This window comes from Ammospiza nelsoni, chromosome 2 (genome assembly GCF_027579445.1).
Source record: "Ammospiza nelsoni isolate bAmmNel1 chromosome 2, bAmmNel1.pri, whole genome shotgun sequence".
In the NCBI taxonomy this organism is placed as follows: Eukaryota; Metazoa; Chordata; class Aves; order Passeriformes; family Passerellidae; genus Ammospiza; species Ammospiza nelsoni.
Window position 1 is genome coordinate 29,573,307 of NC_080634.1, and position 24,466 is coordinate 29,597,772.

Here is a 24,466-nt window from a genome sequence, read left to right on the forward strand (position 1 = left end):
CACACAACATGTCAGTAGGGTGTCACAGAAGAACTGATTTCCATAAAGCTCTTGGCACAAGATTAAAAGAGAAGTGTCTTCATAGGGAGTTGTGAACCTGCAGAATGTATTACAGGGAGAAGACACAGTGTTTTCACTGTGGTAGAAGATGCAAAACTATGCATAACTCAGCAGGGTAAAAGGGAATTTAAGAAGCTGAGCACAACAGCTCCCTACAGAGCTGACAGATCTCAGACTTCAGGACTCCTTGAAATGCAGGCCCTCTCTTCCCACCTCTCAGTCCACACAAGAAACCCAAGTGTATTTTAGAAGAGTTTTGCATATAATGTGGGGTCTCTAACTATTCCAGAGCGCCTATGGTATTTTAATTTTCACCCACAGCACACACTGAACTTTTGCTCCATTATAAAATGGCTACTCTTCCTCCTGTTTAATTTCTAGGTTACTCAAAAAAAGCAAGCAAAGGATGATTTTATAGAAACAGGACTTCTATTCAATTGCAATTTAAGCTACTGAGAGTTTATATTAGAAATATGGCTCTTCTATATCCATTTTGTTACTATGTAGGGAGACCAAGCTGTTATCCAGAGTGAGCAGTACCACACAGAGACCTCAAAATTCAGTTCAGTACCATAGTTCCTACAGATGTGAATTTTTATCTGTAAACCATATCTGTAAACCAAACTTCTGTGTGACCTTGGATAACTATAAACTTTTGTTTGTCACACACAAAATAAGGAAACTCTTATTCCCAGTGCCTGTAAGATGAAAAAAAAGGCTGAGTATTCATCTCCCATTATCAGCAATAAACTCTGTTAATAAAGACGCTAGGAAAACCTCATCAATCTCTAGAACAGCCTTTCATTAAGGCTGCTCCTGTAGCTTTCCAATAAAGTCTTTTGTTGTACACAAGAGACAAATGAACCGACCAACTTAAGAAGTCACAAAGACTTTATTTAGACATGCAGTGTTTTATCAATCCATCTATTATTATTATATCTTTCTGAAAGATTGTGTGTATATTAATATCCTGAAAGAAAGAGGATACACAAAGTGCATGACATAATCCACTTAATTTCTTCAATGGTGAACTTCAGTTTCTGTCTTTCATTATGTATGCACACTGAACAGGATAAAATCTCAAGATGTGCAAGACTGCTCCCTTGAGCAAAACCTCTGATAAGCTAACTGCTCAAAGTGGCTTCAGATAGCAATGGGAATTGCTGTATCACAAAGTAAGGGCTCATAAAATCAAATATCTGCCACAGACTTTCAATTATCTGTAATGTGAGCAGCAAAAAGAGACTGGACTGGCAGGTGTTTCCCCCATTTTCTTCATGTTAATATCAGCTGTTGGGGGCTGGGAAAAGCTCTACCTTTTTTGTTTGTGCCCCAATCCTAATGTTCTGCACTATGCAAGGACAGGAGATTTCAACGAGATAAAAATGTCTCTGGCCACTTACCTTTGAGCTTCTGGAGCTCATCCTTCAGGTCAGGCCCAGCATGCATGAATATACTTTCAGACACCGGGTTCTTATCCGTGAGAGTCTCATTGCTGGTGTTTACGATGGCCGTGCAGTTCAGTAATGCCACATCTCCTTTCCTGAGGAAACAGTTCATTGCAGCCTGAATGTACAACTGAGCAGGATATTCTCAAATCAGTGCTGACAAGCAAGAAATGCCAAGTTGCAGGGAAGGCATTAACAGGACTCCAGTGCCCACACAGCACAGAGCACCCCGACGTGCCCACCAAGCCGAATCATCTCTGGCCTCTCCCTGATGGAGACAGACTGCACGCAAAACTCAGCCCCTAAAGAGTCCCAGCCCCAGCAGTAACTGAGGATGTTTGTAAAAAAGGCAGTGTTGTAGCTGTATGTAGGGCAGCTCAGGCAGCAAACATGCAAAGCAGCTTGTTAAACTGATGGCATGCAACACTTCCAAAAACCCACATACTTTCTCTTGGGGATAAGAGGACGATCCTTGTGTTATATTATTTTCAAAACTTAAACAACTTTTTCAATGCACTTCTTTTTGTTTTTTGCAGACAGACTATCCAGGGCACCTTACAACTGCTGTTCCTCAGACCACTGTGGGTCTAGAGCGAGGCTGCAGCTGGACAAGTTCTCTTCTTTTTGCTCCCAAATTGTGAACCCTCAAGTTCATCATGTTCATTCTGCTGTCCAAAGATCAGACATGCAGAAGATAAACAAGTCACAGATGCATAAGAGACAATGGAGTAGCAGAACTTTGACCTGCTTTTTGTCACAGCAGCAGCCATCCGGGATTTTGGGATCAAAGAGCGTAGGAAGGGAAATAAAGATTCCCACGCACAGGGAGCAACTAAACTAACAGTTGAAACTGCACACATTAGCCCAAGCCATAAGAGATGTTTAGCCTTTTATTCCTCTCTTTCTTTATTTAATTGAGTTCAGGAAATGCATGAAGAGTCCCATTTCCTGCATATATTAACCAGAGAGAGGTTCAGGCTGATCCCTGAATCTGCATCCCTGAGAAATCCTTCTCCCTTCACACTGATTAAGTTAAGAGTTATTTACCTAAAGGGAAGCCTCAAGTATCTGAGTTACAGGAAAGAAACACTGGTGGAGTAAGTACAGCATACTGTACTTACTTTATCAACAGATTTTGGAAGAAAGTCACGGAGATGAAACACACAATGGAGGAAGGAGGGGTAGGAAGAGCCAAAAGCAAGCCACGAGAATCACAGCAAAGAAAGAAATACTGATTTAAAACAGAAATGTGAAATCAGAATAACACTAGCAAATACAGAAAAAAAAGGTATTAAACAGCAAACATATTTTTTTTTAATAAAAACCTCATATCCAAGTGCTCAACTAGATTTTGATACTAAGCACACTGTATCACAGTAGGAAGTACAGCTCCAGTCTGCTGCATCAAGGACTGCCTATGAGCACAACCTATGGTGGAGCAAAATCCCACACTTTAAAAGTTACTGTGAACAAAAATATTATGTTATTCTCAGATCTGTAATGTTTGATTCAAGAAAAGAGGATTCAGAAGTTTTATTCTACAGCAGTGATCATTACATGAAGATATGGATGCAGTAAATGGAGAAGTGATGACTGACACATGAGAGCCACATCGAACTTACCACAAGATTATTTTTTCATTGATGTCTTTCCTGTATGGAAAAGGTGATCTAACATCAACTTGAGCTTTTTCAACAGGACTTTGGTGACAATCCAGCTTCTTGGCCTCATAGGCATCACTCCAGCCTGGCAGACTATCAACATCCACAAACTGGGAAGGAGCACCCAAGGGATCCATGGAATGGAAACAGCAACTCCCTTCCTCTGCTAACTTGTCACACTCCAATTTTCACTGGAGTCTTCCAGGTGCTTTAACGAAAAAAAAAAAATCAAACCAGGTCACCAGCTGTTCAGTAATTGTCCCATAGAGACCTTTCACAAGACTGCAATGCAATAACAGCAGCAGACAAAAGAAAAACAGATTTCCCACTCAAACACTCCCTCTTTTGTTACCTGCATGCAATAAGGCCATGCAGATACTCACAGTGAGACAAACCTCTTCCAACGATTCAAGGTGAAAACACCTTCTCTACTATATTGATCAAACTGACTTGTGATCTTGCATTTTGGAAACTGCAAGGACAAATTTCCAAGTGCAAAGAGGAACTCAGTCTTTCTGAAAAGTGTTATTTCTTTATCTAGACTAAAAGCAAATTTGTAGCAGAGAATGTATAACCGATCCTTTCAGAGATACTGGTAAACACTTATGTAAAAAAGAAAAAAGACAGAGTTCTCAAACCACAATGCCCCTAACCCTTCAAAACCCCAACCCTTACAAACAAACAAACAAAATCCCTCCCTCTCCCCGAATAATTCAGCCCTTGCAGTTCAGTGAATTCTGAGCTGCTACACACAAGACTTACTGTCACACAGCTCTTACAGCCACGCACTCAGGCACAATTTTAAGACGGAACTCCGCCACCTGACTGATGCTGAGATGACACCTGAGATGAAGGCTCAAACGTGCCAGCACTCACTTTTCAGCTGCCAGCAGGTAACGCTTTGGCTCCTACATTCCCGTAGTGACTACTGAGCCGCACTAGTGAATCAAACTAGCGCAAACATACCCACGTAAGAAACTTCAGCCTGCCACATATACACCCACTATTTAACTCCTTTTACAGGTTCGTAATTGATAATAATTTAAAAACGATCGCGCCCACAAGGAGTAATTGTGAAACGCGACTTACTAAGTACATTCATTAGCCCGGGGAAAACAACACAACACAACACCCAAGTATCCAAGCTCACATTGAGGGCTAATATAGGCTGACACGAGGACAGAGACAGCCGTAAGAGCATCTAAGTATAATTTCCGCTGGGAGAAAAGGCAAGGAGAGAGAAAGGGAAGGCAAGCGCGGCTACGCTGGCCCCAGCCGGGAGCTCATCTACATCAACATCTTCCCACTGCCGAACAGGCAGCCCCAGGGGTCCGGCTATGGCAGCAGAGGGAGGCGAAGCGGGGCGCGCACATCTCCCGGGTGTCTCCCCTGCGACCGCTGCCGGGCCCTCCCAGGGCGGAGGCGGCCCCGAGGGATTGTCGGGCTCGGAGCGGGGCGCAGAGCGCTGCGAGCGGGGGCCGCGGCCCCAGTGCCCGGGACGCAGTGCCGTGCCCGTACCGGGAGGAGAGCCTGCCTCTCCCGCCCCACGGCAGGCAGCCGGGATTCCGGCACCGCGCTCCGCCCGCCATCCACCGCCCCCGCCCGGCTCCCGCCCAGCGCAGGCCGGGCTGTGCCCGGCACCGCAGCGCACTCACGGGCACAGCCGCAGAGCCGCCGCCAGCCCCGCCCGGACAGACGGTCCCGGTCGGCGCCGGTCTGGCGACATCACCCAGGGCAGTTCCGCGTCCGCCGCGCTTCCGCTTCCCTTCCTGGGCGGGGCTCGGGGCCGCGCTCGCAGCCGCGCCCGCTCTGACGCACTTCCAGCGCGGCGGGCCCGGAGCGCCGCACGTGTGGCGGCCGCGGCTCCTCCGCGCCCTCCTTGCCCCATTCCGCGCCCTCCTTCCCCGCGCTGCCCGCGCCGCCGCCATGGGCCTGACGCGGCAGTACCTGCGCTATGAGCCCGCCGCGCTCTTCGGACTGGTGGCCAGCGCCAGGGCCGGCGTGGCCTTCGTGGCGCTGCGCGGGGAGCGGGGCCGCTACGTGGCCGTGCCGGCTTGCGAGCACGTGTTCGTGTGGGACACAAGGAAAGGAGAGAAGGTGGGACCCGGGGTGATGCGGTGCCGGGCAGGGCTGGGGTGCAGCGTGAGGGGCTTTTAGGCCGCCTGAAGCGAAGCTATTTGTGTTACTGTGGGGCGTTTGGAGGGAAGCGCCACCTCCACAGCATCCCTGCCTCTTGGGAAGGGTGAGCACAGCGTGAGATTAGGCTGTGGAAAGGGTCTGCAGCTCTGGCTGCCTCCTGGCCCAAAGGCTGGTGTCTGCCAGTTCTCCAAATTGGAAAATTGTGCATCGTGTCCTAGTAGTCCAAAATATACTGCAATGTTGGATGTTTACAAGAAAGTCTTGCTAGTTGCAAGAAGGTAATTGGTTATTTCTGATTAAGGAATTTATAAGGGTTGCGTTTGTTGAAATCCAGCAGGTAGCACCAGCACGCACAGAACAGAGGAGGCGGTGGATGATTTGGATCATGGGTATCTGGAATGCAGCGACCCTCGCCTTTTGTTTTGTTTTGGTGGTAACTTGTAGCAGTTGTTACAGGGAGCGGTGGTCCTGCTGCTCTGCTCTATGAGAGTAATTTATTTTATCTCAACTTGGTCTTAAAATGAATCTCACTGTGGATCTCTGTGAGATTTGCCTCAGGACCTCAGTTGTGAAGAGTAATTGCTGTTGCAGTAACTGGAAAGCTGCTGTTTGTGTGAATGTTCTTGGACAAATCAGGGATGTCGCAGCGTTTGTGTTTCGGCTGTGGAACTGGGCATCCCATGTAAAAGTTGTATCCCATAGCGGGGGTGTGAGCTGTAGCTTTAAGGACTTTGCCACACACTGTCTCCTGTGAGATTCAGAAATCACTGCAAGTACTACTGTCCACTACACACTGAAATCTGCTTTTGTTTCACAGCCTCTGGAGTGGTGACGGCTGGTATGTTCTGGAGATGTTTTCATCATTCTCAAGTTGTTGTGCGGAGCCTGTCTATCCTATACCCGAAAAAGGCCAGGCAAGAGAGGATGGAGTCAGGAAGAAACTTTACTAATTTTACTCTCAAACAATATTTCTTGCTCTCTGGTTCATATATGTGGAGGCAGAAATTTCAGGTTCTGAGTTCCAGGGCTCATTCTGCGCTGGTTTCCTGAGAAATTGCTTCCCTTCTAGCTACTGTTTACCTTGGAAAATGGGGTTAATGATACTGTATTTGGTGCAGGAAGTTGAAAAATGATCTTATAAAGTGGCAGAAATGCTCAGGTGGAAGTTCAGGAGATGAACAGACTATATTTTCTCTGCTAAGTATCTAACTCTGACATGTCACTTATTAACATTATACATGTTTTGTCTCCTGAAAATGCAGGTTCTTATCCTTAAGGGCCTCAAGCAGCAAGTCAGTTGCCTCTGCCCCTCTCCAGATGGGTTGCACCTGGCTGTTGGGTATGAAGATGGAGCAATCCGTGTCTTCAACCTCCTAAGTGGGGAATCAGTGATCACTTTCAATGGGCACAGGGCTGCAGTTACAGCCCTGCAGTACGACCACCTGGGTGGCAGGCTGGTGTCTGGCTCAAAGGTGAGGCTGTCACATCTGGAGCATGACCCTGTCACTGAGATGCCCCTGGGGAAGGCTGACCTGCACTGAAGTGTTCAGTATTTTATGTGTGGCCTCTGCCCATAGCCAGAGAATGGCAGTGAGAGTGGCTGGGGGAGCAGCAGGGGCTGCAGGCAGGAGCAGGGCACTGGTAGAGCTGTTAAAGTGAAGAATCTTGTGAGATCAGGAATAGCAAAAGTGTCTCAGGCTGGGATGATGGTACATTGATCAGTCTGACTGCACCTCTGGGGAAGCAGTGTCCCTTGCATTAATCATCCTTGTGATTCAGAGTGAGAAAGTGGGCTCTCAGGTAATCTTTTCAGTCTCATGGCAGGAGTTTTGCAGAGACAAGGGCCACATGAACACATGGGCACACTCTCTCTGTTCCAGGATACAGAAGTCATCGTGTGGGATGTCATCAATGAGAGTGGCCTGTACCGGCTGAGGGGACACAAGGATGTCATCACTCAAGTCCTTTTCTTGAAGGAGAAGAACTTGTTGGTCACTTGGTGAGCCAGACTAAGAGAAATTGTTGATCAGGAAAGCAGGCTTGGTTGTACTTGCAATTTAGACGTCCTGTGTGCTACAGCAGTTTGTATTTTCCTTCTTGTGTTGTGATATCTCAGACCCACCAGCATCTTTGAATATGATTTTGTCACATCCACAGATTTTTTAAGTCTGGTGCCTGAGTCCAAGTCTTAGAGCAACTGATATGGCCATACTGAAAAAGGTGTTTGGAAAAGGGTTTAAATTGTTGGTAAATCCATCAACTTAAAATTATTGTAACAAAGAATAGTGATAACATGTTCATTATGTATGTAACAGTTTTTCAGGTTTTTTTTGTTTATCTTGAAGAATTTAGCAGACTTATCTTCTGTATGTGTAATTCACACAGCAGTGTGACAGAAAAATTGCTTTCTTGTAAGCTGTAAATACACACATTAATTAAAAGATGATAGGGTTTTTTAGCTGATTTTAAGTTATTCAACCAAAAGAGCTGCAAGTTGACTGAATCCCTTTGATTGATATTTGATAATTGATACCAATTGATAATTGGTTGACAAGAACAGTCACTGAATTTTTACTTTTTAATATGCCATATACTAGCTTAATAGAAAAATGCATGCAATCAGTCCAGTTTAACATTAGAACAACTTTCTTTTGCTTTTTTTTCAGATGGAAAAAGTAGTATTTTGTTGATAGATGATACCCATTTCTTAATGCAATTTCAGATATTTGCAGGTCAGCTTCGGTGACTTGACAGATATCTTTTTGCAGCATTGTTGTGCCTTTTTAGTTTGGCTTGCTAAATGTCAATGTTTGAGCAGCTGCCCTGTGATACATTCTGACATGTTCTAGATTTTTTGTATTTTGTATTTCTACCACTTTCTATAGGGGTTTTATATTTCTACCACTTAAAAAAATGGTGAGCTCTGCAGTCTTTCCTTATGTCTGAGTTTTTCTTCTTTGTTCCAGTTCCAAAGACACACTGGTGAAATGGTGGGATCTGGACACCCAGCACTGCTTCAAAACTCTGGTTGGACACCGAGCTGAGGTAAAAAGAGGATGTGTGGAGGTGTTGGGCTGGAGGGACTTGGGATGTCAGGGCTCACTCTGGGCTTTCCTTGCTTTCAGGAGTTGTAAGCTCGCACCATCATACATTTTACTTTCATTAGGCTTTAGGAGTGAGTAAAAGAGAAACTTCCAAACGTTCCAAGAGCTGTCATCACATGCATTGGGTGACAATTCCCATGTACGTGTCTCCAGAGGAGGTGCCAGCGAGATCCATTCTCTATTTGGTTGCTGTTTAAATAGGTCATTTAAAGATGCTGTGCTTTTTAAATGATTGTTAAGGGAGTCAGTTCCTCACATTGTGCCTCTGGACAGGTCTGGGGCATGGCTTTGCTGTCCCAAGAGAAGCGTCTGATCACTGGGAGCGCTGACAGTGAGCTGAGGGTGTGGGATCTCGCCTACATCCAGGAGGTAAGACGTTCCCCTGTCACCCCTCAGCCCCCCTGCCCAGCTGCTTGTCTTTGAACTGAGAAAGAACTGGAACATGTTCAAATCTGATGGATGTTCTGGGAAACAGCCAGAGCAATGTCTTTGCTACCTGACGGGTCCACGAGCTGCTCATGGGCTGGGCTTTGCTGTTTCCTGTGTTTTGCACTTTCAAGTGAAGCTGTGAGCACTTCCAGAACGAGATTTCCACACTGTCAGATCTTCCTGCCTTCTCACTTACTGTCTTGGTTTTGAAAGACAGGTGTCTGCTAAGGAAGGCAGGAGCCTCTCCTGAAATGAGAAATGTAAACCTCCTCCCTCTGAATTGCTATAAATTTTTAATTAAGGGGCTTTTAGGCAAAAATACGGGAGCAAGAATAACAGTTCTTTATTAGGGAAGAAAATAAAAAAAAAAGATAAAATAAACAATGCAGTAAATTAAAACAGCACTGACAGAGTCAGAACACAACCTGACGCCCTGTGGGTCAGGATGTTGGTAGCAGTCCAATTGGGATTGTGGCTGCAGCTCTTCTGGAGTGTCAGGTGTGGTTCTGTTGGAGCAGGGATCCTGTAGAAAGGGTGTAGTCTTCCTCTGAAGATCCAGTGGAAGAGGCAGCTGTTGCTCTGGGAAATCCAGTGGAGAAGCCGTGCTGGTGTTCCAGAATCTCAGGATTATATCTGGGTAGGAAAGCTTTCCTTTTCCCTCCAGGCAGAGCATCTCACAATGGGATGTTATAGTTCTTATCAGTCATGCAGTGACATTCAACAGCCCATTATCAGCAGATGGCTCCTCTGAGAGAGGATTGGATGTGGAAGAGATGAGGAAAACTGCCCACTTAACAGAAGACAACTGCCATACAGATGGCAAATAGAATACAATTTGCTTGGCAATCTAGGACACTTACAGCTGAGGAAGACAGCCTTGTGGGTGGATGATAGTCATGAGAGCACATGGAGTGCTTGGTGCCTACAGGAATTCTTTAGGACACTCCAGTGTATGCTAATCAGCTGTATTTCCAGGGAAATGAAGTGTAAGCTAGAAAGCACAATACTATAGCTCTTGAGGTTTAAGGTATTCCTTTTGAGTTTTTTATTGTTTTTGTTTTTTTTTTCCCTATGAGCAGGTAAAAGATCCTGATGAGCCAGAATCCAAGAAAAGCAAAGCGTCATCTTTACCTGCAACAGAAGAAAATACTGAAGAGGATGAGACCTTAGAGCTGGATGAGCATCCTGAGGAAGTAAGATCAGTTTTCTGAGCTGTCTCTGAGCTGGTGTATCTAACCCCATTTGCATGGTTTATATCCTAATGTCATATTTAGTTTGTTTTGGAAAATGTGATAATTCTTGTCTTGTTCCATAACAACTTCCTCAGCAGCAGTTGCTGCCTCATCTACCTGCCAAAACATCAGGAGAAGTATGTGTGCCGAAACACCCACAGATTTATTCTCCACTGACAGTTTTTCTTTCCTTTCTGTTTGAGAAGGACTAGCAAATGTATAAATTTAAACAGTGCCAATAGATATCTTTCATCAAACATCACAGAAATAAATAGTTCCTTGCTGGTTTGCAGCTGCTGAGTTCAGTACTGATGCTCAGCTTCGCAGAAACTGAGAGGTCAGAGTTGCACTGCAATGAAATATGGTGTGAGATTAGATTGCAGAAAGCCATTCCCACTTTTCTGCTGCTCTAGATTTACTGAATCTGTCTTTCTGGAGTACTGCTCAGATCTCAGGCTGCTTGTCGTTGTGATAGATACCTGACTTGGTTAATTAATTTTACAGCTTCCTCTCCAGAGGATTTATCTCCCTTCAATGCCCCGTTTAGGAGTTTCTGTTCTCACCTTCTCTGCCTCTTTTGACTGAGCTCTGCTGCCTCTGTAGCATAAAAAATCAGCTCTGTCTGTTAAATGGATGTGGTTTGCCAATAAAATTAAGTTATTCTTCCACTGAGACTGCCAATGATTATTTTCAGCTGAAATGCAACAAAACACAGGAGATAAGCTTGTAGCTCACACAGATGCTTGTTTTGTCCCTTTATTATCCTTACCAGCTGTTCTGCCAGGACCCTTTAGGTTCATTTCCCCTAGGTTTCTTGAGTTTGCTGGGATCATTTGACCTTTCAGAGCCAAGTTTGTTCCTCTTTCCCTGCAGCGCATCGTGAAGTGCAGCAAGGTCGGATCCATCATGCGGGAAGGGAGGGACCGAGTGGTGACTCTTGGCACAGACAGGATGGGCAAGTTTTTGGCCTGCCATGTGAGTAATGGGGGGCTCTGCTACTGAGCTGTGGAGGAGACTGGTAGAGAGCCTGGGTACTTTCTGTAAGGGCCAGCCAGGGCTTTCATACCTTTGAATTTGTTTGCTCTGACCCTAGGGAACAGATGCCATTCTCGAAGTGTTCTCTGTCCTTTCCGAAGAGGAAATCCAAAAGAAATTGGAGAAAAAAATGAAGAAAGCAAGGAAAAAAGCCAAGTAAGTAATTTTTTGGATGCTGTCTATATCCAGAAGGCTCTAGAAAAACTCTTCATTGTGTAGCATTGCACAGTGGTTGAAAACTCCAAGCTTCTGGCCATTCTCTTTGTGCTACCTGTTGTATTTTGGGGTTGATCTTTCTGTGCATCCTTGTGCTTGTCTGAGCATCCCTGTTCCCAGAGACTAAGGAAATACATTTCTTTCTGAATCTTCCCTCTGAAAAAAGAAAGCTAAAGTGTGCAAAGAAATGGATATAAAATGGGTTTTTCAGAGCTGCTCAGCTCTACCTGACATTGGTGTTTATACTGCATCAAAGTAAGGTCTTGGTAGGCAATGCAGGAATGAGAGCTCCATCTGAGAAGTCACAGAGAATCTGATACTTCATTTCCTGCTTTACAGCAGGCAGAGATACAGGTGAGAGTTTTCTTAATGGTTACTTTGTGTTAAGTGTCTCTGTGTATCCTGGCACTTAACAGGTGCCTCAGAACAGCCCTTAGGGAGAGGTCTGGCTCCAGAGTAGAAACTAAAGCACAGGGCATCTGTGCAATCTGGGCATCTGCAAATCTGCAAATGCATTTTGGCAATGGCTGAGAGCTTTTGGTGAGTGATAGGAGATGAGCAGAAGCTGGTCTTGCTCTCAAATACAGCTTCTGTTCCCTGTTCTGTATCCATCTTTGTAATGTGCCTTGTGTTTTGGCTCCAAAGGAGGAGGTTTTTTTAGGACAGTTTGTGTTTTTAGTAGTCTGCATACTGGTATGAACTTCACTGTCCACCCTTCACTGTCCCTGTTCTTAAATGTGGTAAGCACTGCTGGATAAGAGGGAAGTTGTTTTCAGCAGGCTAAGTGGTTTCCTTATGTTTTCTGTGCTGCTATGTTAGTTTGTGTTGGCTGTGCTGGGTCATTTGACTCTTCTCCCTTGTCTGACATTTCCAGACAGAACTCTGAAGAGGAGCCTGAAAGGAGTGTGGGGCTGAGCCTGCAGGAAGAGATTCAGCGGGTCACTAGTGTCAAAGCTTCTTCTAAAATCAAGTGAGTGGAAAAGCTTTTGTAGAGTCTGAGTGGTTATGCAGCTACCTGGGGAGAGCTCTGCATGGCTCAGTGCAGGCAGAGGAGGCAGAAGTTTCCCCCTCAACATATGTTGAGCTTGGAGCTGGGGAGAGGCCTGCAATGATTTCTAGTCCATTCACACCTCCATGGCTCAGTGTGCACTTGCTTGTTGGATGTGCTCTGTCCATATTCCTCTGTCTCAGTTGCTCTTGATAATTGATCCCTCCAACACTTTGTATTATTGCCCCTCTGTACAGCTCTGATTTTATCTAATCAAACAGGTCATTTGACTTGATTCTCTCTCCAAAAGGAGAGCTGAAGATGGTACTGCTGCTCCAGAACAATGTCATTGAGTTGTACAACCTGGACCTGTCAGCACAAGTGCCCCAGGCTGTCCGTGTGTCCAGGATAACCATTGGAGGCCACCGCAGTGATGTCAGGACGTTGGCTTTCAGCTCTGACAACATTGCCATTCTCTCAGCAGCTGCAGAGTCTGTGAAGATTTGGAACAGGTACACAGTCTGGTTGTGTCAGTCTCCCAGAATTGAGACATGCTGTGTTAAGAAAGGCAGTGATAAGAAAGAGGGGACAGTGGAAATAGATAAAACAGCAAATGAAGTGAGGGAAGCAAATAGAAAATGATTTTTCATTTTTCCTTATTAGGGAAACTGAGAAACTATAGATCTAAAATTTCAACAGAAGGTCTAAACACAAAGGTCATATCGTGTATAGACTACTTGGCTATGGGTTTTTTCTGTTTTATAATTTTTTAATAAACGGTATTAACTGTTACCCTAAACAAGCCTGTTCTTTAGGGAGCATGTGGGTTTCTTGGCATCTTATCTGAAGGATCTTGTATTAGACTGAGTAGGCTTTGGTTTGATCTAGAGAGTTGTGTGTTGATGTAGAGTGCTGTCCCAGTGTTTCTTGAGTGGTGTTGATTTCAAGCTCAGTTTCCTCTGAGTACACTATTTTATACTCCATCCCTTCCTGAAATGCTGTTTAAAATGAGGAGCTCTGTTCTTGTTCACAGCAGCAATAGGTCATGATGGTGGACAACACAGTGGCATGTTTTTATGGAAAACATTGTTAGCAGTAGTGCTGGGTAGTGTTTGGGTCAATGGGATGGTGGTGGCTTATTTTCTGACCCCAGCTGAAAGACAGCTGTGGATAGAGGTCACACTGGAGCATGTCTCACTGAGCAGGGCAGATTCTGTGGGTGATAAGTGGTTTTGGGCTCTCTCTCTGTCCACAGGTCGACCTTGCAGTGCATCCGGACGATGGAGTGTGAGTACGCGCTCTGCTCGCTCTTTGTCCCCGGGGATCGGCAGGTCATCCTTGGGACCAAGGTAAGGAGCAGCCCTCTGACTCCACACTGCCCAGGTCTGGGAATGTGATAGGAAAGTGTCACTAAGGCAGCCTCACAGAACATGCATTGCCTCTCCTAAACTGCAGCACTGCTCTGTTCCCAGAGTTGTTACAGAACTCCTGTGGCTTGAGGTGGAAAGCAGAGTAGAGCTTTGGGAAGGCCCTGATGGAGATCAGTGTGTAACAGCTACCTAGTGAAGCTGGCTTCTGGGGGCATGGGTGGCAGGGAGCTCTTCTGCCAGGAGCTGTCATGAGTTGTGAGCAGAGGCTGATTCTTTTCTGTGATGTCTTTCTCCCCAGACAGGGAAGCTGCAGCTGTATGACCTGGCTTCTGGCAGTCTGATAGAGACACTTGATGCTCACGACGGGGCAGTGTGGTCTATTGCTCTTTCACCAGACCAGGTAACTCAGCCACCCTTAAAAGTATCATTTGCACATCTTTTCACATGGTTCTTTCCTATAGTACTGTGTTTGCACATGGAATTTGTTTTGCACTGCGTGCTTTGTTCCGTGGAAGCATGGAACCCCTCATCTTGGAAGATGCAGCTGATAGTGTCTAATAACTTTCTAGTGGAATCAAAACCATAACAAGAAATAATCTGCCCAAAATTCATCCACCCTACATATGGGATGGATTTTAACCTCCTTCTTAATGTAAAAAGTTGAACTGCTGTTCCTTAAGAAGGCTCTGTTGTAGGGTGGTGGTCAGGTGTGTGTTACCCAGTAGCAGTAAGAGTCTCAAGCTGGTCACAAATCAAAAGCATATTGTTAGCTGCAGCTGAGATGATGGCTTTCCATCCCAAAGTTTCAATCCAGGTTTTGTTTTACATTTAGGGTCTTTGTCTTAGACCTCCAAAATAAGCTAGAGCTTTTGAAATAGTCTTTGTTGCTCTGGCAGTGTGTGCTTTAACCAGACCAAATGCTCCTGGTGGTGTCCACTTAATCATTAATGGTGTAGGAACGTGGGACATCTCAAAAACCTCCTCTGTGTTGGCAATTCCTTGCTGTAGACTTGCTTTGGATGATAGGAACGAGTTTCACAGCAATTTTCTTGTTTTCCCCTACAGCATGGCTTTGTGACAGGAGGTGCTGATAAATGTGTCAAGTTCTGGGAGTTTGAGCTTGTGAAGGATGAGAGCAGTGTTCAGAAAAGGTGAGAAGATAAACCTTGTGCCATTGTTGATCATGGGTGCTTTGGCCTCTGCTGTGCACTGCAGGAACTGCTCATGACATCAGTGTGGAGCACATGGAGGAGAGTGTGGGCTCAGTGCAGTTTTGTGGAGATCTGAGCTTAGCTGGAGGAGGGCACTTGCCTCATTCTGATCCCTTTTTGTGTGTGTGAGTTTCGTGTCTCATCAGACTGGGCCTGCAGATCATTACCAGAAATATAGCAGTGAAATTCATCAGCCACCAGAGCCTGCTTATTTCCAGTCCTGTCATAGTGAGGAATGATGTGCTGCATGTTAGAATTCACTTCCTTTCCCAGGGTGCAGAGTGGGACTTGTATCCATTTCTCTTCCTAGTTTGTTTGCTTGGGTTGCCAGTTGTTTTTCCCTCTTGCTGCCAGGCTCTCCATGAAGCACGTGCGGGTGTTGCAGCTGGATGAGGACGTGCTCTGCGTGCGCTACAGCCCCAACCAGAAGCTGCTGGCTGTCTCCCTGCTGGACTGCACTGTCAAGGTTTTCTACGTTGACACGCTCAAGGTGCCTGACCAAACATGCTGTGAGGCTGTGCAGGAAGGGATGTAACTGTAACCTGCAGGAATACAAAGGAAAAGTGTTTGTTTTATGTGGAACATGCATCCTTCTTCAGGGGGCTGTTTGCTGGCAAACCTGACAGAACCATGGTTGTTCCGCTGGGAACTGGAAGATCCATTTTTCATTTCAAAAGTGTTCTGAGCCTGCAGGTGGCAAGGTTCATTCTAAACCCTGCAGATGTGGTGGTACTCCAGATCTGTCAGGCACTGTGAAGGTGGGGGATGAATGTGCCTCATGTGGTGTTAAATAGGGCACGGCAGAGGCAAAGCCTGTGGGAGGAGAACCTTCCTTGTGAGCAGTGTGTGGTGGATTTGTGAGCTGTGTATTAGCATGTGAATGTTATGGAGTGACACAAGACAGATTGGTGCTGGCAGTTATGTGCAGAGAAACAGAAATGAACTCCATTGACACTGGTGATTGGCACCAGAGTTAGCTGGAGGGAAACAGAACTAGTTCAGCTTGCTTGGCTGCTTCCATCTTCTTCTCAATTCTAGCCTCATGACCCTGCTGCTAACAGGGTTCAGGGCAAGAATGAAAGTGGGGCAGTGCTAGAAAAACAGCTCCTGAGGCAGAGCAGAAGTAGCCTGGAGCTTGAGATTTGCACACCTCTACCCAGCATGTCTAACTGAGTCATCTTTCTTCTGCTTCAGTTTTTCCTTTCTCTGTATGGACACAAGCTGCCAGTGCTGTGTATGGACATCTGCTATGTAAGTATCATTAGGGCTGTGCAACTTGGGACTGTGGTGGTATGGATGAATGTGAGAGCCTCTGCTGGCATCAAGGCCTCTAGAATAAAGCTTTCTTGTCACCTCCTCACTCCTGACTTAGCAGTTTCTGGGTGGGACACAGCAAGCCCTTTCTTATTCTGCAGTCCTGTGCTCACTGGAAGGGCTGTCAGAGTTGAGGTCATGACAGAACTGACCCTGGGGCATTTTGTGAGTGAGTGGAAATCAAAATGCTGTGAAAGTCCCTTGCAGTCATTGTAACAGGTACAGGCTGCTTTCTGCTGAAGTTGCTGTGTGAGGGGAGCTGAATTGTGAGTGGGAGCAGAGGGCAGGTGCTGAGAGGAAGGAGCCTCTTTGTGCCTTTTCATTCTTGGGCTGCATCTTGCTCTGAGGTATCTTTGGAATGAGGCTCATTGGAAGCCAAGAAGAATGTCAGGATATAGCCAAGTACCTGCAGAGGGTCACAGGGGGGCCAGAGTGCTGTCAGTGGGCTGTGCCAGTGCCAGAGCAGGGGCCACTGGGAAGGAGGTGGAGGGTTGGGACCACATTTCAGGAGCCAGGTGTCTGCCTACTTAGTGCAGAGTCACTGGGGCAGCAGCAGTTCCTTGTGGGGCTGCCAGCCAGCTCCCCACCCCCTCCTCTCTCTTTGTTGCTCTCTAGGATGGGACTCTAATTGCAACTGGCTCTGCTGACAGGAATGTGAAGATTTGGGGCTTGGATTTTGGGGACTGTCACCGTTCTCTCTTTGCCCACGATGACAGGTTAGTCAAATCCTACACCAACTTTGGACTGTGGACTTGTCTCCAAGGAGCTGTGATCCTGCAATAATCCTTTTATCCAGCATAGACAGGGGGAGTTCTGCAGTGTTCCCCAAGTGGGTAAATTTGAGCCTTTTTCTCTTCCAGTGTGATGTATCTGCAGTTTGTGCCCAAATCCCATCTCTTCTTCACAGCTGGAAAGGACAACAAGATTAAGCAGTGGGATGCAGATAAATTTGAGCATATCCAGACACTGGAGGTAGGAAGCTTTGGAGTCTGTTGAAAGGAAGTATTATCCCTGCATGAGGAGGATTTTCCTCAAGGGTGTAAGTTGGGTGATGTTGATGTCATAGCTCTTCTGTCCTCTGTGCAGGGGCATCACCAGGAGGTTTGGTGTTTGGCGCTCAGTCCCAATGGAGATTATGTGGTGTCAGCATCCCATGACAAGTCCCTGCGCCTCTGGGAAAGGACAAGGGAGCCACTGATTCTGGAAGAGGAGAGGGAGATGGTGAGAGTTGCATCTTTCCTACCAAAACCAACTTCCAGACCTTTTTTTTCCTTGGTCTTCAGTGGCTTTCTGCATGTCTGTTGCTTGCAGTGTTTGACATTCTCTTGTGTGCCTTTCAGCACAAATGTGTTTGGGGGGCAGTTCAGCAGGTGGCTGATGGGGAGGGATGGAGAGCACTGCTCCTGTTAAATGCAGTTTGTGCCTTTTCCAGCTGTGAGAGGTCCCTCCTGTCTCAGTAGCTGGCCCCAGAGCTCAGGGATGCTGGAAGAAGCTCCTTCTCTATCATTTGAGCATGTATTGGAAGGAATCATCAATTCAGAAGGACTTCAATAGGAGGAAAAGTCTGGAGGTCTCTTGTCCAACCCTTTGCTCACTGCAGGATGATCTTAATGCTATATTAGACAGCTTAGAGACTTGCCTTCATACACTGACATCTCCAAGGAAATAGATTTTCCATTCTGTCTGAGCACCTGTTCCAGTACTGAGCCACCACTGGGGTGGCCGATGTGTTTGTTTCATGTATCCAAGCAGAGGTTCCCTGGGAACAATTTGTAACTCTATCTTTTTGCTGGATCCCTCAGAGAAGCCTGTTTCTGTCACTCCTACCTAAGGTAGTTCTTAAACCACAGTGAGGGAGGAGGAGGCAGAAATGCAGAAGCAGGAATGGATGAGAAACCTGCAATAGATATTTGGTTTTTTTTAACAAACAAGAGCTGACCTAGATGCTGTACCTTGATGTCCTGTATTTGGTAAAAGGAGAGACAGAGACAGCTCTTTTGCAGATTCCAGAAAAGTGTGTTTTGGGTCAAGTTTGAATGGCAAGGTGGGCATGAATCCATGAGTAGTGAAGTATGCATAACATAATTGGTGCCCTTTCATGTGAGAGGTGGCAGACCAGAGACTCTTTCCTTTTGCAGCCCAGGACAACCCTGAGACTTCTCTAGATTTGTTCCCTCTGTGTTTTGTGGCTGGTGAAAGGTGTGGTGCTGAACTGTGGTGTCTATCTCAGCTTGGTGGGATCCTGAAGGGCTGTTCCTGCACCCAGAGCAGAGACCTGGATTTCTTTCTCTGTGGGAGATTCTGGAGTTCACTGTGGGGCTGGGACCAGGGACAAATGGGCATTTTGCCACTGGCATTGTTGGACTCTGCTGATTGGTCCTGGTTTTGCAATGGGCTGCATGAAGCCCTCCAGGTTGTCTTGCTCAAATACTCTGTAAGGGAGTTGCACCCTTGCCTTACTCACTGCTGTTATTTGTTGTGTTCTCATCCTCTGTAGCAACGAGAAGCTGAATATGAAGAGAGTGTGGCAAAGGAAGAGCAGCCTGTGGTGAGTTGCACCATCTGGATGTGTGTCAGTCTGATTGTACAAACTCTGGAAAAACTATTTCTGTAAGAGGCATGGAAGAGGTATCAGGGAGAAAGGAATGTTTTCTTGCTTTGAGGCAGTGCAGGGGGGAAGGGAGTGCTGAAGCTTGACTGCTGTGTGGTGTTGTGGAAGGATGGAAGTGCAGCTCTGTATTTTGTATTTTGCAGGTGGCTGGAGAGAGGCAAGGAGAGACAGGGCTGGCAGGAAAGAAGACCATTGAAACCATCAAAGCGGTAAGGTGCTGTGGCTCTGCCAGTGTGGCTTTGTGCCTTGCCAGTCCCTCAAGGGGGCCTCTCATGGGGTCATAGCATCAGTTTGGAGAGTAACCTGTGCTGTCACATAGGGGCAGGTTGCTCTTGCATGCACAGGCAGTCTGTCCTGCTCAGAAGCTGACAGGGAGGGTTTTGACTCTGGAGAGTCACACACCAGGAATTCTTTCCTCCTGAGGGGAATGAGATGTGGAGTTCCTGCAGCTGCCTGTCACATGTGGGACAGACAGAGCTGCCCTTGCCCTCTGGAGCATCCCAAAGGAGCAAAAGGCAGCTGGGATGTTCTCAAGTCATTAGGGCTCTCCCTGAAGGGCTGTGCAGTCCAGTGGGGTTCTGTGGAAGGTGGAAATCTATTGTGGTGCTTGATGTGGGAGATCTACTGGGAAGGTGTGGGGTGGGTAATTCCATGACTGCAGATTTCAATGGTTTGGTGATTTTCAGAGGAAATCCTTCATCTGAATAGTCAAAATGGCCTGACCCTGGCTCGTGCCCCAAAGGGACACTGCTTGGGGTGGTGGTCAAAGCAACACCTGAAGCTGCAGCAGAGAGCACCCAGGGCACTGGGGGAATGTGGATGGAGTGTCACATCTTCAGGACATCACTTGTGTGTTCAGGGCAATGGTGCAGTCTGGAGTAGAGGTTAGCAGGGGAGGTGCCGTGTGGTGCTCTGTGTCAGCACCTCTGCTTCCACCTCCCTTTGTCCAGCTGAGCTTTGTCCTGGCTTGTCTGGTGTCACTGATGTGCTGTTCTTGTGCTGCACAGGCTGAGAGGATCATGGAAGCTATCGAGCTGTACAGAGAAGAGACTGTAAAACTAAAGGAGCACAATGCCATATGCAAAGCTGCAGGAAAAGAGGTAAAAGACTGAGGGATGTAAAAATCCCAAGGTGTGTTGGGTGTATCCTTCCAGCTCACTGGAAAGGCTTAGCATGCAGATAAAGTCAGGACAGCTGAAAACAGCAGACATTTGCTCAAATCTTTTGGAGAACTAAATGGCACCATGCTTTGGGGCATAATTAGGGGTTCTCTCCAGTGGTCTTTATCCCTAAAGTCATAGCAGTCTAAAACATAAGTTTTGTCCCTGGAGAGTGTGCTGATGCAGGTTCCTCCTCAAGCCTCAACTTTGCCTTCATCTCAGCACTCCTTGCTGAATAAGGGGCTGTCATAGAAATGGGAAAAGTGACAAGAAGTGGAAGGAAATTCATCCGTGTTAGTCATATATGTCTGATGGCTTTGCAAGAGGCCTTCAGAAACATTCTGGGGAGGGTGGAGATGTGGGAATTGCAGGAAGACACTCAGTAAAAGCTCTCTTCTGCTGTGGGTAAAAGTTTGCTCTGAATATGCATTTATATTCACACACCTGCCTCATTCTAACCCATTCTGTGTCTCCAGGTTCCCTTCCCTGTCAATCCCATTCTTCGTGCCTATGGAAATATTACAGTAAGTGGAATGCCCAGGCTGCAGGCTGTGCTCCATTCTCAGCTGGAGTGGGGCTGGTTGATTTGCTGGCTGAGCCAACATGCTAGGTTGCTGTGGGGCAGGACTGCTTAGTTCAACTTTTATTGCTTGTGCAAAGTGAACATAATTTAGGGTTTTCATGTTGATTTTTTTGGGTGTTTGTTTGTTTGTATTTTTTTGTTATTTTTTAGTATCATGCATGTGTATTAGAAAAGTTCAACCCTGTCAGGGTTAAACAACCCTGATGGTAGCCATGACTTTATGATGTTCCTTGTCATGAGCCAGGGGTTTACAGTCTCCTCCAAGATACAGGAAAGCTAGTTCAAACCTCTCCCAGGTTTATTTATGTGGTGTTGCTACAATTACACTTTCTTTTCCTATTCCTGCAGTGTTTACATTGAGAAAATTCTGAATGGAAGTTCAATGCCTGGGTGATGCAGGCTAGAGCTGGTGCCCTTATTCATTCATGTCATTGTACTGCTCAACAGTTTTCACTAAATTCTGTGGATTTTTGACATATTGCGAAGTACACAGACAGGGATGCATGGATTTAATTGATAAGTAAAAATCCACTACTGAGTAGATTAGTTTTTGTTTTCCTGGTTTATTCCAGTGTGGACTCCCAGACTGTGGTTTTTAAGTACCCTTAGGAAGATCCTTGTTTTTTCTCTCTCCCCTTTTCATGCAATCATACAATGGTTTGGGTTGGATGGGACCTTCAGTATCATCTGGTTCCAACCCCTCTGCCCTGGGCAGGGACACCTCCCACTAGACCAGATTGCTCAGAGCTGAATGTCAGTGCCAGATGCAACAGCCTCTGTCTTGCTTCTAATTACCTGTAACCACCTTGCAAGAGCCCTTCTGTCCCTTCCTCCATGATTATAGGTCTATTTAATTATAAGTTGGATAGACTTGACAGAAGGAATGAAATCCTATGATTTAGTAGTTAGAGGCACTTTTCTTTCCCAATTCCCAGCTCTGCTCTGGAAATCAAATGCAGATAAACAGGAGTAGTAGGAATTAAGTCTGGGAGATTAGTTTGTATAAAGTTTTTATACATAATTTGTTTTACCAAGCTTTTTGTCCAATTTGTGCAAGATTCATTGACATAAATTGAGATGACTTAGCTGATTAAATATAAATTAGATTTTTCACAATATTCTTCACCAGTGTAGAGTGTCCTGAGAAAGCTGAGGGAGAACTTCTCAGAGTGGCAGCTGATTGAAGCTGAAAGGGTTTCCTCTTTGTTGTATTCAACTTGATGTGTCTCTCACAAGATGAGATGGTGTGTTTTTAACTGTGTGAAGTGGACTTTAGGGCATGTTGGGCCTGGAATGTTTCTTATTAAGCAGGGCTGTTGTCTTTTCTCTGTTGCAGCCTTCTGCCTATGTGCTGGAAGTTTTCAAGAAGGTCAAGTCGAGGTGAGTCCTCAACTTCATTGCTGAACACATTTGTGACTCAGTGTTGGGTTTCTAAGCCCAGGACTGGCTGGGCTCCTTGAGTGGTCTCTCATGCAAGGTATGGACGGTGCTAGAGAGTCTGGAGTCACTGTTCCTGGCAGCCTCTTTTGGGACATGCATGGAACTGGGGAATGGGAAGTGTTCCTTCCATGGGGAGTGTGGACTGAAGCTTCTGGATGTGGGTTGGCTGCTTGGAGCTGTGCGTGTATGTGGAGAGCAGTTTGGGGATGCTGAGGAGCGAAGGCTGTGTGCCTGCTCCCTGTGCCACAAGATGCCTGGGCTGTGCAGGTGCAGGACATCTGGTGCAGATGTGGGCACTCATGGAGCAGCTGTGAGAAGTGCTTAGCATGGCTGAGTAGCAGAACCCACATATGTGGATGTGTTTCCTGCTCATCTGTAGCAGTGTGCTGGCTGAGACTAATGCTTGTGTCCCTTTGCTTTTTCCCTCAGTGAGCTGGAAGAGTCTCTCCTGGTGCTGCCTTTCTCCTATGTCCCTGACCTGCTCAGACTTTTCAATGAATATATTCAGCAGGGCTCAGATGTTGAGCTTCTGTGCCGAGCTCTCCTCTTCCTGCTCAAGTGAGTCCTTTATCTGCCCAGACTGCATCTGGGCTTTCTTCTGAGTCTCTGGGCCTGAAACTCTTGGGAAGCATCCTTGGGAATAAACACATGGTATCTGTAGGAGATGAGGAATCTCTGCAGCCCACAGTGAATGGTGTGTGGGAAGGAACTGCTTGGGTGCAGAGTGCTGACATGCCTGGATGGGGTTGCTGGTCCTGGTGGCCCAATTCTCACTGGGATGAGAAGACCCCACATCAAGCCTGATGAGGCACTGTTGGTGGCACAGAGTCACTGTAGAGCCTGTGTTCTCAGAAAGACCTTCCCCCTGAACCACTGTTAAACTTGAGAAAACAGCTTTTCCAGATGAATTTGTCCATGCCTGTCCATGTCCAGTGTCTGGGGAGATTGATTAAAAAAACCCTGTATGTCCAGAACATACAGAGGCTCAGGAGAGGGCCTTTGTGATGTCTCTAATAACAATACTGCAATACACTGTCTGCTTTGTTCCCAGGATACATTTTGGGCAGATCACAAGCAACCAGATGCTGGTGACAGTAATAGAAAATCTGAAGAAAACCACCATCTCCAGAGTCAGTGAGGCCCGGGTGAGTGTTACACCCTCCCCTTTTCCAGGATGTAGAATAATGGGATGAGCCAATGTTTGTGAGCATGAGTTGTTCTGTGGTGTCCAGTGGGGAAGTTGTATGGGGATCTGAACTCATTTAAACCATCCTCTTTTGCAAATAGGCTGTCTTTTCCCTATGTTCCTCCTCATGTGAGAATACCACAGTGGTGAGCATGTAATTGTGCTCCCTGCCTCATTTGCACTTGTTTCCTGATACATGTGCTTGGATCTTGGCTCACTAGTTTCTAAATATGTGGGAGGTAAAGTAACTCCCTGCTTCTCCTGGGCTTTTCTCTGGGCTGCTGCCTCAATGCACACTGTGCATTTTCCCAGAGGAAGCTTCAGGTGCCTGCCAGCAACTTGTCTTTCAGAGAATGTGGTGGATTATAGCTGCGTTTAGGAAAGGACTGTGGGGAACTGAGTGCAGGACTGGCTGTTCTCCTGGTCAGAGGGAGTTTACATTTAAACTAACATTTCTTTCTTTAAATCTGTGGATTGTCTTGTTTTCATCATCTCTTAGTAGAGGGTGGCCAGTGCAGGACTCTCTGCACCCTAGCTAGCTTGGGATGTGCCTCACAGTGTGGTGCTGGTCTGTCTCTGCAGGATGTGCTGGGATTCAACATGGCAGGGCTCCAGTTCCTGAAGAGAGAGATTGAGGCCAAGGAGGAGGTGACATTTTTTGCTGATGCTACTGAACGTTTTGAGGAGAAGAAAAGAAAAAGGAAGAAGAAAGAAAAGATGGTTCTTGCAATGCTCTAGCATTTGCTGCCCAAGACCCAGAGCACCTGGATGGACTCATGTAACCTCACTGCTGACCATGGAAGTGTTCTTGTGGCTGAACATCTGTGATGAAGTCCTGTGGCTGGGACAAAGTCTGTCCCCTCCACGTGGTGTAACCCAGCATGTAAACCCAACTCAGGATGGTTGTCTGTGAGATGGACTCTCTCTAGTCTGCTGCAGATAGATGCCTGAGGTGGCTGTCAAAGGCATGTGCTCTTCCTCTAGTGGAATGCCTGTTAGAAATGGAGTTGATTTATTCTGGGATCAGCTCATTCTGGCAGCATTGATTGGATGGAATCCAGCACACAGACTGCTGGTGAGACCATGCCTTTATCCAGGATTAAAATCCTGGCAGGATTTTTCACTGACACCTGCTGGTGGCTTGTGGCCTGTGGAAAAAGCTCTGTGGTTTCTGCTGAAGTGTGAGGACTTGAGCTACAGCCACTCACTCTTTAGTGGGACAGGGAGAAACATGGCTGCACTCTATTAAAGGCATATTTATATTTGCTTTGTGAGACAA

General features: G+C 46.4%; 2 protein-coding genes across 5 annotated transcripts in view; one reads left to right on the forward strand and one right to left on the reverse strand.

Moving 5' to 3' along the window:
- GDAP2 (ganglioside induced differentiation associated protein 2) overlaps nucleotides 1-4,916 on the reverse strand; it is a 23,981-nt gene extending 19,065 nt beyond the window's left edge. The window contains exons 1-3 of one of the 4 annotated variants that reach the window (XM_059465844.1): nucleotides 4,825-4,916; nucleotides 3,131-3,377; nucleotides 1,464-1,603 (exon numbers count right to left, since the gene is read on the reverse strand). In XM_059465844.1, coding sequence (XP_059321827.1) covers nucleotides 1,464-1,603; nucleotides 3,131-3,306 — 316 coding nt within the window. In that variant the 5' untranslated portion in view covers nucleotides 3,307-3,377; nucleotides 4,825-4,916. Of the gene's footprint in view, nucleotides 1-1,463; nucleotides 1,604-3,130; nucleotides 3,706-3,931; nucleotides 4,148-4,824 lie in introns of those variants that run through there. The other 3 variants (XM_059465845.1, XM_059465846.1, XM_059465843.1) reach the window with 3 other exon arrangements.
- On the forward strand, nucleotides 4,905-24,466 carry WDR3 (WD repeat domain 3). Its single transcript, XM_059465842.1, has 26 exons — nucleotides 4,905-5,266; nucleotides 6,571-6,780; nucleotides 7,189-7,307; nucleotides 8,275-8,353; nucleotides 8,686-8,781; nucleotides 9,921-10,034; nucleotides 10,947-11,048; nucleotides 11,167-11,264; nucleotides 12,199-12,294; nucleotides 12,594-12,824; nucleotides 13,568-13,661; nucleotides 13,981-14,082; nucleotides 14,748-14,833; nucleotides 15,248-15,383; nucleotides 16,088-16,144; nucleotides 16,823-16,923; nucleotides 17,068-17,179; nucleotides 17,294-17,428; nucleotides 18,705-18,755; nucleotides 18,962-19,027; nucleotides 19,826-19,918; nucleotides 20,455-20,502; nucleotides 21,898-21,941; nucleotides 22,431-22,559; nucleotides 23,053-23,146; nucleotides 23,770-24,466. The coding sequence occupies exons 1-26, from the start codon at nucleotides 5,096-5,098 to the stop codon at nucleotides 23,923-23,925; spliced, it is 2,820 nt and encodes a 939-aa protein (XP_059321825.1). The 5' UTR covers nucleotides 4,905-5,095; the 3' UTR covers nucleotides 23,926-24,466.